At 38.9% G+C, this 13,160-nt stretch overlaps 1 protein-coding gene across 1 annotated transcript in view; it reads right to left on the bottom strand.

The window, feature by feature from the left end:
- Nucleotides 1-13,160, bottom strand: part of TMC1 (transmembrane channel like 1) — a 61,618-nt gene that overhangs the window by 11,809 nt on the left and 36,649 nt on the right. The window contains 4 exon segments of the mRNA XM_032213838.1: nt 894-1,022; nt 2,006-2,158; nt 2,868-3,047; nt 12,198-12,392. Of these exon segments, the coding sequence (XP_032069729.1) occupies nt 894-1,022; nt 2,006-2,158; nt 2,868-3,047; nt 12,198-12,392 (657 nt within the window).

The raw sequence follows: 13,160 nt of genomic DNA, 5'->3' as shown, positions 1-13,160 counted from the left end.
GCATGTTGGAGTTGGACTGGGGCTCGCATACCCACAGAGAGGCCTCTGTATGCCACCTGTGGCATGCATGCCATAAATTCATCATGGCACTATGCCATTCTGAAAGTTTCCAAAGAGATCCTGCTGGTAAGCTCAGTGTCAAAGTACTGCTCCTACAGTTATATCATTTATTTTCTCTTTATTTACTTATTTGCTCACATGGAAGTCCATTTTTTTCCAGAAATATTGTCCAAAGCCAGTTTAGTCTAGCAGTTAAGGCACCAGGCTAGAAACCAGGAGAGTGTGAGTTCTAGTCCTTCCTTAGGCATGAAAGCCAATTGGGTTATCTTGGGCCAGTCTCTCCCTCTCCTTCTCCCTCTCTCTCTCTCTCTCTCTCTGCACAATCCAATCTCACAGGGTTGTTGTTGTGGGGAAAATAGGAGTAGGAAGGTATGTTTGATGTGTTCGCCACCTTGAGTTATTTTGTAAAATAATAAAGGTGGGATATAGAAAAATAAATAAAAATATTGAGATGAGATTCATATCTCCGTATGCAATCTGAGCTTAAATCCTTTTCTAGTAAAAATGTAAAATTGGGGGGCGGGGGCAGCTTCAACTGACATTAATACAAATGTTTTGCTTTCTCACATTCTTCCCACCAAAGGAAGTTGGATTTGTTGAGCATAGGAATGAATCTGGCACTTTTAAGTCAATGGTACAATATAAAACTCTTATCTCAGCCTGTAAGGTACAATAACATTTTTCCTAATGTTCTCATAATACGTAACTCTTTCAGAAGGATTTGTCTTCACAGCCCCAGCAAAATTTGTTTTCGGCCACCCAGTCACTTGCTTGCAAGATGAAAGGCTATGTAAATTAAACAAATAAAATAAAGTCAAGGTTCCCGTACTTACAAAGCCATATTCCAAGTCCCAACACCAGCAGTGATTGAATACCCTGACAAAAACGGCTTTTAGGAAATCCCCAATTAAAATTGTGATGTAGGTTGTCACAGTGTCAGAGATTGTTAAACGCACAAATTCCTGCAAGGAAAAAATGTTTTCTGTCTTTATTTAGGAAAAGAAGTGAGCATTATTTTTTTCGCTAGACTGATCTGCTTCTGTCTCCCCCCCCCCCCCCATTTTCTATTTAAGTTAGGGATATCCAGCCTTGGCAACTTTAGGATGTGGATTTCAACTCCCAAAATTCACCAGCCAAACATGTGGCCAAGATTGGACATCCTTGATTTAAGTAAAATAGTTAGCTTGAATATTACACATGTGGATTTGGTTGTTGGTGCCTACAATTTATTTCTTATTTATTTCCTGAGTTTCCACTGAAATTTACATACAGTCATGTAGCACTGCAAGATCAAATTGAATTTATAATACATAAATAAATTAAATAAATACATAAATAAATTAAATAAATAAACAATACTAAAATTGTTATGTGGTCTGGAGTAAGCAGACTCATTCGGAAAAATTCTGATTTGTGCTGCAATGGATAAATTGACGTGAGAATTAAATAACAAAGACGAATCAGAATATTATAAGATCTGGGATAAATTTTATCAATGGTTGGAACAAAAAAGAAAGACCCAAAATAAGCAATGACTAAGATTTATAGAATGGAGATTAGAATTATGTATGAAATCATAACAGTGAGAATGTATAAGACAAGAATGAAGCAACATGGATAGAAATATAATATCCTTATATTTGTAAATACTGCATAGACCAATTGTAAATAAGCATGGTGGTTATAATATTTAACTTTATATTCTAGTATGTATGGCAAAGACATTGCCAGGACGGTTACACTGTGTCCAATGTTTTAATGTGTTTAATAAAAAAAAATTAAAAAAAATGTGCTCCCCAATTGTATTTTTCTTCTCTTGCTGTTCAGCACCACCTAAAGTGATTCCACCAGGGACATTATGAAAGAGTTGCGATAGGAACTTACAACAGCAGAAGCAACTAATGGTAAGCAAACAAACATGATTTCAATATGAGACCTGCTTTACCTGACCAACCATGGTTTCCCAACAAGGACCTCTGGGGACATCTGCAGGGTTGACCTGAACAGGGGGAGTTGTGATGTTTTCTGGCAGGGTTCCATTGTACAAACTAGCTAGCCAGATTGTCATGTTCTGTTTTACAATCTTCTCTTCTTCCAGCTAAAAAAAGAAGATCCGTTTTTCCCCTGGATCACAAATTCTATTAATTAATATAATTCAGAGGCAGTGTGGGGAAAAAACTGACTATAACATAGAAAGGAGAGGCAATTTGGAGTGATGGTTAAGAATCACATTGTAACTGCTCTGACAAAAAAAAACTAAGTCTGGTGTCTGACCACTGTTTTGAGTTAAATCAGGTATAGATATATTGTTTGCTGGAAACATGGGAACTATAAGCAGTGAAATCGTGGGGAAATGAAATGCGAAATTACATTTCACCTACATCCAGGAAATGATGCATACATTATACTGTAGCTGAGAATAATATTTCACAAACAGAGTTTGGTTCCAGAAAGCACATGATAAGGCATCAGAAGACTGCTATTTTTGCTACGATTAAGATCAGCTGTCTAGAAATATAATGTATGTTTAAATTACTTTTATAAATATTTGAATGCAAAAGCAAATATATGCCCCTCAGACAACAAGAATTATTTCCTCTTTAGCAACTAAAAATCTAGGATATGATATTTGTATTCCAGCTCAATTTGGTCTGAATGAGTCGCAATTAAAGCAAATAAGCCTTAACTAACATTCCATTGGTCTCGATGTGACATTAATAAATGTATCTTTCTAACTTCTGAAATTCAAAACATCAGACTGGAACCTCTTTCTAGAAAGCTGAAAATATTAAAAGCAAAATACTTGCCTTGAGATTGATTTCATCCATGAGAGCAATAATGAAGGTGTACAAGTTGCCCAGAAAAAGAGCGAAGATGCGTCCCAGCTGCCACCGTAAAGCGATTCGAGGATGATAATTTTCAAGGCTGCTGATGACATCAAATAAAGTTGGACAGAACATTCCTAGAAGTGACATGACCATATTCACCTGGGGAAGGGGGAATAAAAGTTAAAACCTGCAATATAATATTTACATCCTACTTTTGCAGCAATAAATATTAACTTTTTAAAGAATAAAGTGTAACAAAAAATAGTAACTGTATTTATCAGTATTGTTATTTACCCCATTGTCTTCTACGCCTTCTCTTTTCTTCACCATTGAAAGGTGAAACTCCCAAATAGTTTGCCAGAAAATAACAAGGTTCGATTGTAATTTGTAACCAAAGTAAAGCATTAAGAGGTCTACCAGTGCAGATACTAAAAAAAAAGGTTTTTCTTTTTACTATAGAAAGGACGGTAAGACAATGATGGACCCTAAATCATCAGATGAAATAACTTTGGAAAAAAGTACCTATCTGATCTCATCAGATAATCAATTGAATCACTCCATCAAATCTTTTATAGTGATCAAAGAACATCAGGCAGGTAATGAAACTTCTACCCATAAACTATAACTGTGGGTCCGTTACCTTCCAAAAAATAGTATTAAGAAACAAGAGAATAAGTCATCAAATTCTTCTATCCTTGAGTCTATTAGTTCGGATAGTCAAATTATGAAAAACACACATACATGAGAAATTCATAAAGTTCCCATCTGGTTTCTTTTAATTTACAGGTTTTATACACTGGAGAAGTCATTTCCACACTTGTAACTTACAACACCTCCATAGCATTACCCACCTGTCTTTAAAGCCTGTCTGTAGCATTGCATAATTGTTCATGAAATGCATTTTGTCATGTTTTGGTCAAGTATTATTTTGTTTACTTAATTGCATTATTTATTTGGGGGGAGGGAATATATATTTTTTTTTGTAAACTGTTTTTCTTAGAAAAAGAAAAGCCCAGTGCAATAAACTATCATTTTAAAAATAGGCAAAGATAACGTTAAAAATTTAGCTATGAAGTTTAAGACAGAACACCAATATTGAATAGTTTTCTTTTGGGGATTATTCCTAAATAAAAATCTACATTTTTATTTTGAGAAATAAATTAATAAAAACAGATTCCGCTAATCAATAGATCAATTATTACTGGCAGTAATATAAGAATTGTAAATAGATTTCTATTCTTTACAGCTGATAGTATTTTCTCCCACTGAAGAAGTCAAACAAACCGGAATAGGTTCAGAAAAGGTTGATGATCAGGCATCCAGAAATTAAGTTTGGTGAAGAGAGATTAGAGGACTATGAGAAGAGATGAAAGTGCACTTAGATACTATTTAAATACCAATTCAAGGCTGGTTGTTTATCATTCTAAATTAATTGTCATGAGTAACATGAAGGAAGATCTTAATAGAAAAAAAATCTTCCTAACAGAAAGATCTGAAATAATTCCCAGAAAGAGGATGGACTTCCTTCCCCTATAGGTTTGACAACTCCAGTTGGGGATTTTAAATTTGGATTCCCAAATTAGTAGAGGATTATTTCATGGCTCACATTCCAGTGCTTTGATTTTGTGAATTAAATCCTTCTTCAAACCTAAAGCTTGAATACAGGTAATCCTTGATTTACAACAACAACTGGGATGAGATTTTATCTTGCTAAGCAAGACAGTTGTAAGTGAGTTGTGCCCAATTTTATGACCTTTCATGTCACTGTTATTAAGAGAATCACTGTCGTTGTTAAGTGAATTACAGAGTCATTAAGCAAATTCCACTTTCCCTATTGGCTTTGCTTATTGGAAGCCAGCTGTGAAGGTTGTTAATAGCAATAGCACTTAGACTTATATACTGCTTTACAGTGCTTTAAAGCTCTCTCTCAGCAGTTTATAGAGTCAGCCTATTGCCCCCCAACAATCTGGGTCCTCATTTTACCCATCTTAGAAGGATGGAAGGCTGAGCAACCTTGAGTCTGGTGAAATTTGAACTGCCAAATTGCAGTCAGCCATCAGCAGAAGTAGCCTGTAGTACCGCACTCTAACCACTGCGCCACTGGGGCTCCTTGGCTCATACAAATGGCAATCCTATGATACTTCAACCAATGTATAAATAGATGCCAATTGCCAAATACTCACATTTTGATCCTGTGACTATGAGGATGCTATGACCATTGTAAGTGTGAAGACTATTTGTACATTTTCAGTGCTGTAGTAACTTCAATCGCTAAATAAATAGATGCAAATTGAGGACTGTCTATAAGTGATACTGAAATTTTGCACATCTAAGTATAATTATGAATTTATAGGCAAGGCTGAGATTACAGCCACATTATACCATTCTCCAATATTCAGGTTCCATAAAAACACTGAAATTTATCTGCTTGCCATTATAATGTACCTTAATTAAGAATTAACAGCTGTATATTATAAATCATGCATTCAAACTCATACTGTGTGCAGTAATAAAAACCTCCTCAGACATCCCAGCTGCAACAGAGAATAATTAAAAAAACCTACCTTTTTGAGTAAACCTATTTTGTTTCTGCATAATTAGTGTAATAATTAAGAATTATGTGTTTATTGTAGTTATACACTTGCAGGAAAATTTAATATAAGGAATGGCAGGATTATTCAAGTTTTCAATTCACATATTTGCTAGTCTATTATTCCTTTCTGTGGCACTAATTCAATTTGGTTTCTCTGTTTTTCTGTTTTAAAAAAAACCCAGCCTAAATATGACAGTTTATATATGATGGATATAAAAAGTTAAAAAAAGAATCTAACTATGTCAAACAAGGAATGAACATACATACATACATACATACATACATACATACATACATACATACATACGTTATATTTGTGCTGATAAATAAATAAAGGGAGACTAGTATAGATCTATTTCAAGCTATTTAGCTCTCATCAGCTAGCCATACCCTTACTGGGATTCGAACCTGTGGTGTATTACATCTTAGGCAGACGTCTTAGCCATTAAGCCACAGGCCCTCCTCCTTATCAGCTGAAGCCAGGAAGGAAGGTATATATTTAGTGTCCCAACCTCTGGTATGCCCCAATTATGGGAGGAAGCTAACTGCTTCCATTATCTGTCAATTGGCTCATCACAAGAGTTCATCACGACAGAAACCCAATATTTTTATTGTTGCCTTTGTTATATTTGTGTTATATTTGTGCTGATAAATAAATAAAGGGAGACTAGTATAGTCTGATATAGCCATTTAGCTCTCATCAGCTAGCCATACCCTTACTGGGATTCGAACCTGTGGTGCATTACATCTTGACTAAGACGTCTGCCTACATATATATATATATATATATATATATATATATATATATATATATATATATATATATATATATATATATATATATATATATATATATATATATATATATATATATATATATATATATATATATATATATATATATATATAGTGTGTCTGTGTGTGTTCCAGCATAACTCTGGAACACCTTGAGCAATTTCAACCAAACTTGGTACACAGATGACTTACTCTCTGGAAAAAAATACTGTGGAGGTAAGACACCCCTAACACCGCTGGGGGGGTGGGTGTTTTTGTTAAGATACAACCTGTTGTGCCTTAAAATGGCTTCTACTGTACTGCCGTAAAATTACTTCTACTGTACAGTGCAGTGGAGTTGCCATGGTAACGGCTTCACAGTACTCCACAAGGGGGCTCCCTCTGGTAAAGGGGAAAATCCAACATTAGTAATTACATTTGGTCCCGACATTTTCCCCCTATAAATAAATACCCAGGTAATGCCAGGTTATCAGCTAGTTGAAAATAAAAGACAAAACAAGATGATACCCAAAATTTGTCCATTTAAAAATTTGCCTCAGACAGCCTAGGCAGTTCAGTATGAATTGGAAATATCCAATCAACAACAATCAAAAACAATTCTTTGTTTTAGCCGAGCATACAACATTTAACTGGCATATTTATTTCTCAGTTGTGATGAATCAAGGCAATCTGAGGAGCATTTGATCCTGGTCAAGATGAAAAGATTTACCTTAGGTGAACCCAAAAGCATTGTTTTTCATTTTAACACACTGTTTTTTCCTGTTACATTCTGTTTTAAAATCCTTTCTTGCTCTCAGGTATGGGGAGTGATAAATAAGCAAGATCATTTTAAAATCTCCTACAAAAACTTAGAGATTTTTAATTTCTAATCATTCTTTCAAATACCTGATCTGCAGCACTATAATATGAGTCACTTTACATATAACCAGAGGTGGGTTCCCACCAGTTCGGGCCGGTTCGACTGAATAGGTAGTAACTTTGAGGCCTGGGTCAACAGAATCGGCAGCAACCCAGGCCTGCCATGTCCCCAAACCAGTTCTCTTGACAACGCCACAGGTGCCACCATCTTGTTTTTGGCTGCTGCACATGCACAGAAGCATTTTTTACTACTGCTCATGCACACATAGCACGCAACAAGCGCGCATAGGGGGCATCCCTGAGCAAACTGGCAGTAGCAGCAGCCAGAACCCACCCCTGCATATAACGTTTTAGAGGTACACACAAACACTTATATCTTACAAAAGCGATTTCTGTCTCCTTGTAACTTACACGTAATGTGCCTCAGTTACAGCCTTAAGGGGGATGTGTGGATTAGTGATCTGTGTAATGTGCATTAGTATTTGTTCATTCTTACGTTAACTAATGTTACACAAAGATTTTCTTAGCACATTCTTTTAGCAAACGTTTCCCTAATATCCTTTTTCCAGAACAACTTTGCCATTTTTTTCTATTCAAATTTCGCCATATTTTAATTTTTGAGTCATTTTTTTTTTGTCTACATTGTTTTTATAGCCCTATATAATTCTAATCATCAAATCCCCAAATCAACATTTCATTTTATTTTATTTTTCTGTCTATAGAAACATCTTATGAGACTTTGCTTTTATGAATGATAGCAGCAGTGGGACTTTAATAATTCAATTTTTGAGCTAATAAATATCTTGAGAAACAGATGTTAGCAGAATTCATTATTTATGTGTTTCTGCATAGGATGACAAATTACATTCTGCTGGTTAAACCACTTCACTTGTAAGTAATCTCTTCAGTCCCCAATGCTGTGCATATGTTCAGTGTTTGTATTAAAACCCATTTTATAATGATTTTGAAACTAAGTAACTTTACACTGAACAGGCCTAATGAAGCAGGATTATAAACCATCTTTGCAGTCAGATTTGGAAGGGCCACTAAAATCAAGTAGTTTTGCAATAGTGATATATATTTAATTCAAATAGGAAGCATGGACCCAAGTCTCACATGTAAAAGGAGACAAATGTGTGAATTGTCTTTATTTGTGATCCTCCAAACCGGGGGTGGTACACACTAGCCTTCTCTACAGATTTGCAAATGTGAGCATGCATGCACACACTTGCTTCACTCACCCGCACTGCCTCCATGTATGCGCAGATCCTTGTGTGCATGTGCAGATCCATGTGCGCATGCACATATCCTTCCGTGCATGCACTTTTGGCAAACAATGGCCTAAATGGGATGCCATAGAACCGGGCATGGGTGGGCAAAGCCACCCACGATTTCTGCTACCGGTTCGGCCGATCTGGTCCAAACTGATAGAATACCATCTCTGCTCCAAACCATGTTTAGAGAATCATTTGAATGAAACCAGGATATAAATAGCAATAGCAATAGCAGTAATATACCGCTTCATAGGGCTTTCAGCCCTCTCTAAGCGGTTTACAGAGAGTCAGCATATTGCCCCCAACAATCCGGGTCCTCATTTTACCCACCTCGGAAGGATGGAAGGCTGAGTCAACCCTGAGCCGGTGAGATTTGAACCGCTGAACTGCTGATCTAGCAGTAGCCTGCAGTGCTGCATTTAACCACTGCGCCACCTCGGCTCTAAAGTTAGGATGAGTGATACACAGTGGTGGGTTGCATGTGGTACGCCTCGGTACAAGTGTACCAGAGCCTGCCCGGAGTACCTGGTACCGTTCCGGTACAGTCCTCCGGAGGGCCCACCCATCCGCCCGAGTTCCTTACCATGTTTTCAAGCTTTCGGAGCTTCCGCGCACGTGCACTCTGCCAAGCAAATGGAGTGTCACAGGGGCTTGCAGAAGCATCATTTGCAGCTACAAATGATAGGGTGGAGAAGAGCCCAGAGTAGCAGTCACCCACCTACCCTCCTCCCTGCCCCCGCCCCGTGCAGCTGGAGGGCCATGCTAGGGAAGAGGCCATGCTTCCCAAACTTCCTGCCCCTCTCGATCGGCCAAAGGGTGCCAAGAGCTGCCGCTGGGAACGCCGCCGAGCGAGCGCTTCCTCAGCCAGGGGACCCCAGGAGCCGCCGCAGCCACTCCCCGGGGAGGACCTGAGCACTCGCCCTCTTCTCCCTCACAGAGCATGCGCGTGCCAGCCGGCGAGATGAGTGGGCCTCCACTTCAGGGCTCCGGCGGCAGGACTTTAAAGTCCCGACCCGGTCCCGCTCTATGGCGGATGCAGCCCTGGCGGCTGGGCTTTAAAGTCCCCGCACTGCATTCGCCATAGAGCGGGTCCCGGTCCCGCTCTATGGTGGACGCGGCGCCGGGGCTTCGGCGGGGCTTTCGCGCTTGCCTCACCGGCCATGAAGCTCACCGCACGTCTCTGGTTGGATGTATCTTTAACAACCTTCCACCCATTACTTTTTGTCCTTCCCTCTGGTGCTTTGGAGAACAAGTCAATCTTCTCTTCTCTGTCACAGCCTCTCAAGTACTGGAAGAGGGTTATTATGTCCCCCTACTTCTTTTTCATACTTCATATCCCTACTTCATGTCCAAGTTCACCATGGATTTTCATAGTCAGGAGCCTGACCTTGTTCTGAACTTATGCTTATTTTACTCACTCATAAAAGTACCAATCAAACTACTTTGGTGGGTCTGTTGCTGGTTTTCTTTTCAGCCTTGCAGCTCAAACACAGATCTTCACAATACTTCTTTCCCTCCTTCCAATCAGCTCATACACGGTATTCCTGCAACATAGTACTGTTCATTGCAGAGAATTCTTGGCCATTTTCTGGGACTCTGGAACCAGATTGCTCAATTCCCACAGACTCAAGATCTTGTTATCAGTAGTTTCATAATTCCACAGTCGTAAGCAGGGGTGGGTTCCTGCCAGTTCTAACCTCTTCCATAGAAGAGGTTCCACAAATCTACAGTGCCATTTAGAACCGGTTCCAGCTCCCTCCCCCTGCCCGTCTGCACATCATCAAGATGAAGAGTGAGAGGAGAAATTGTGGAGTTGAAGTCCAAAAGTCTTAAAGCTGTCATGTTTGAACACCCCTGGGGTTTTTTTCTAAAGGGTTAGGAATGCAAGGATCTTGTAACTTGACAGCTTTAAGACTTGCACACTTCAATACCAGAGTTCCTGAGCCAACATGACTGGAAGAGGAATTCTGGGAGTTGACGTCCACAAGTCTTAAAGCTGTCAAGTTTGAACACCCCTGGGGTTTTTTTTCTAAAGGGTTAGGGGTGCAAGGATCTTGCAACTTCACAGCTTTAAGACTTGTGTGCTTCAAATTCCAGAGTTTTTGAGCCAACATTTTGGTTGCTAAGCAAGAGCGTTGTTAAGTGAGTTTCACCACATTTTGCAAGTTGGCCACTCCCACCCAGTCACATGGCTGGCAAGTCACTCCCACCCAGTCACATGGCCAGCAAGCCACTCCCACCCGGTCACATGGCCAGCAAGCTACTCCCACAAAGCAGGCCACACCTACAGAAGAGGTTCTAAAAAAAATTGAAATCCACCACTGGTCGTAAGCTAGAACAGAACTCTTTCCCAAATAAGGTGAACCAACTCTAGTCTTGCACTGAAGCAAGACCATCTATTTTGCATATTCTGGATTCAGAATCTAGATTAGTAATAAACAATCTAGTAAAGGAGAATATTTGTAGCTCAGGATTGAAATGAGGGTTCTCTGATCTTGGTTGTTTTCTTGCAGACGTTTCATTACCCAAACTAGGTAACAACATCAGTGCTAGTTTAGACTGCAAGAAAACAACCAAGATCAGAGAGCATCAAGGTCCTCTCAGAAAATCTATTATTATAACATTGAATAACTCTGAATATTAGAGTTTTATTGTGCAACTCTTCCTAGATTCTGAAAAGCATTTCACAATCCTAATAATATCAAGCATAGTATACACAGATTGTGGAAATCTCGTGCTGTAATCACCAAATATTGCATTCCAAATCTGACAAGAGCATGTGTTCCTCCCCTGCAGTAGCAGATCTGTTATACGGTTGGATTTCACATTTGACTGAAATGTTGTTAGAAAGCCCAACAAATTTTGCAATTGCATTACTTCAGCACAACTGAAGCGACAGCGTTACATAGAAACACTGAGTATTTAAGTGCAATTTTCACCCAGCTATTCACCAAGATGATAGAATCCATCCATCCTAACTTAAGTTATACATATTTCTCACTGAAATTTATGGGACTTTGCAGCCCTGGATTATTTTGTTCTTTTCTGTGAAAATTAAACGTGAGAGTATTGTAGAGGCAATCCAAAACCTCTTATGAAAAAATCATTTCAATAACATTACAATTACTTTATGTCCATTCTGAAAAGAAAAAGTAACAAGCTATGCAAACACATACATCCTGAAGCAGCTAAGTATAAATAAGGGTCAAATTGTGACATAACAGGCATCTTCTCTTCTCCAAACATAAACTGATATAATTTATTTATCACTACACTTTATTCTTCTGATTTAATTGTGTTAGACTAATAATAGTAAATGATCTCCTCTTCAAAGTACAGGAAGTCTTCAACTTATGACCACAGTTGAGCCCAAAATTTCTGTTGCTAAGTGAGATGTTTGTTAAGTGAGTTTTGCCTCATTTTACAACCTTTCCTGCCATGTGGTTGAGTGAATCACTGCAGTTGTTAAGTTAGTAACCCAATTGTTAAGTGAATCTGGCTTCCCCATTGACTTAAGGTCACAAAAAGTGACCACCTGACCCCGGGACACTGCAACTGTCATAAGTGTAAGTCAGTTGCCAAGCATCTGAACTTTAATCACCTGATCACAGGGATGCTGCCATGGTCATAAGTGATGAAAATAGTTGTAAGTCACTTCCTTTAGTGTTATAACAGTCACTAAATGAACTGTTCTAAGTCAAGGACTACCCACATTTATTTTTTCCTGCATCATTCTAGCTCTCCTAATCACATTTGTTTTAGAAAACAAAGCGTGCTAGTGGAACGCACTTCGTTCCTCTCCCACCATCCGTAGTTTTCAATGCCTTCTAGAGCAAACTTCTGGGATCGCCTCACGACGAAGTAAATAAGGTAGCCGCTCCCAGCCAAGGTGCACAAAGCAAAGAAATTAGCGAGGACCCTCAGGAATCGAGTCAAGTGGATGTTCTCTTCTTTCCGGCTTTCTTGTTCCTCCACAATGGCTTCCTGTGCTTATTTGACACATTAAAACAAAAATAGTACAAGTAAGCAAATGGAGAAGAATCAGGATACCAGCCAAAAAAAAATCTACAGCCAGAATATGCTTTTTGCTCTTCTGTACATTTATCTTTATTAAGGCCATGCATGTTGCACAATTATTAAAAGATGCTACCAAGTACAAATTAAAAAGCATGGACATTTTCAAACATCCATGAAAGTAAATATTCACTATAATACCATGGAAATAATATACAAGGGAATCCAAATATTAAAATTAATTGACAGGACTATATAACTACTTTGTGAATGAATAACTAGAAGTTTAGTTTAGTTTAGTTTCCCTTTATTTGTATGCCGCCCTTTTCCCTGGGGGGACTCAGGGCGGCTCACAGTTCAAAAAAGGGGGGGGGAGGACAAACAATTTTCCAACATGAAGACAATACAACATATTAAAAAGAAAACACAACAGTCACACAATTCGGGTGGGGTTAGAATCTTAACCCCAGGCCAGCCGGGACAGCCAGATCTTTAAAGCAGCGCGGAAGGACTGGAGGGTGGTGAGGATCCGAATCTCCACAGGGAGTTTGTTCCAGAGGGTCGGAGCAGCCACCGAGAAGGCTCTCCTCCGGGTAGTTGCCAGTCTGCACTGGCTGGATGATGGAATTCGGAGGAGGCCTAATCGATGCAATTGTATCGGTCTAGTGGAGGTAATTGGCAGTAGGCGGTCTCTCAAGTACCCAGGTCCACTACCATGAAGGGCTTTGTAGGTGATAA

The sequence above is a fragment of the Thamnophis elegans genome, chromosome 3 (assembly GCF_009769535.1).
Source record: "Thamnophis elegans isolate rThaEle1 chromosome 3, rThaEle1.pri, whole genome shotgun sequence".
NCBI classification, from domain to species: domain Eukaryota; kingdom Metazoa; phylum Chordata; class Lepidosauria; order Squamata; family Colubridae; genus Thamnophis; species Thamnophis elegans.
Note: the sequence above shows the minus strand (reverse complement) of the source record. Positions and strands in the feature narration are given on the sequence as shown.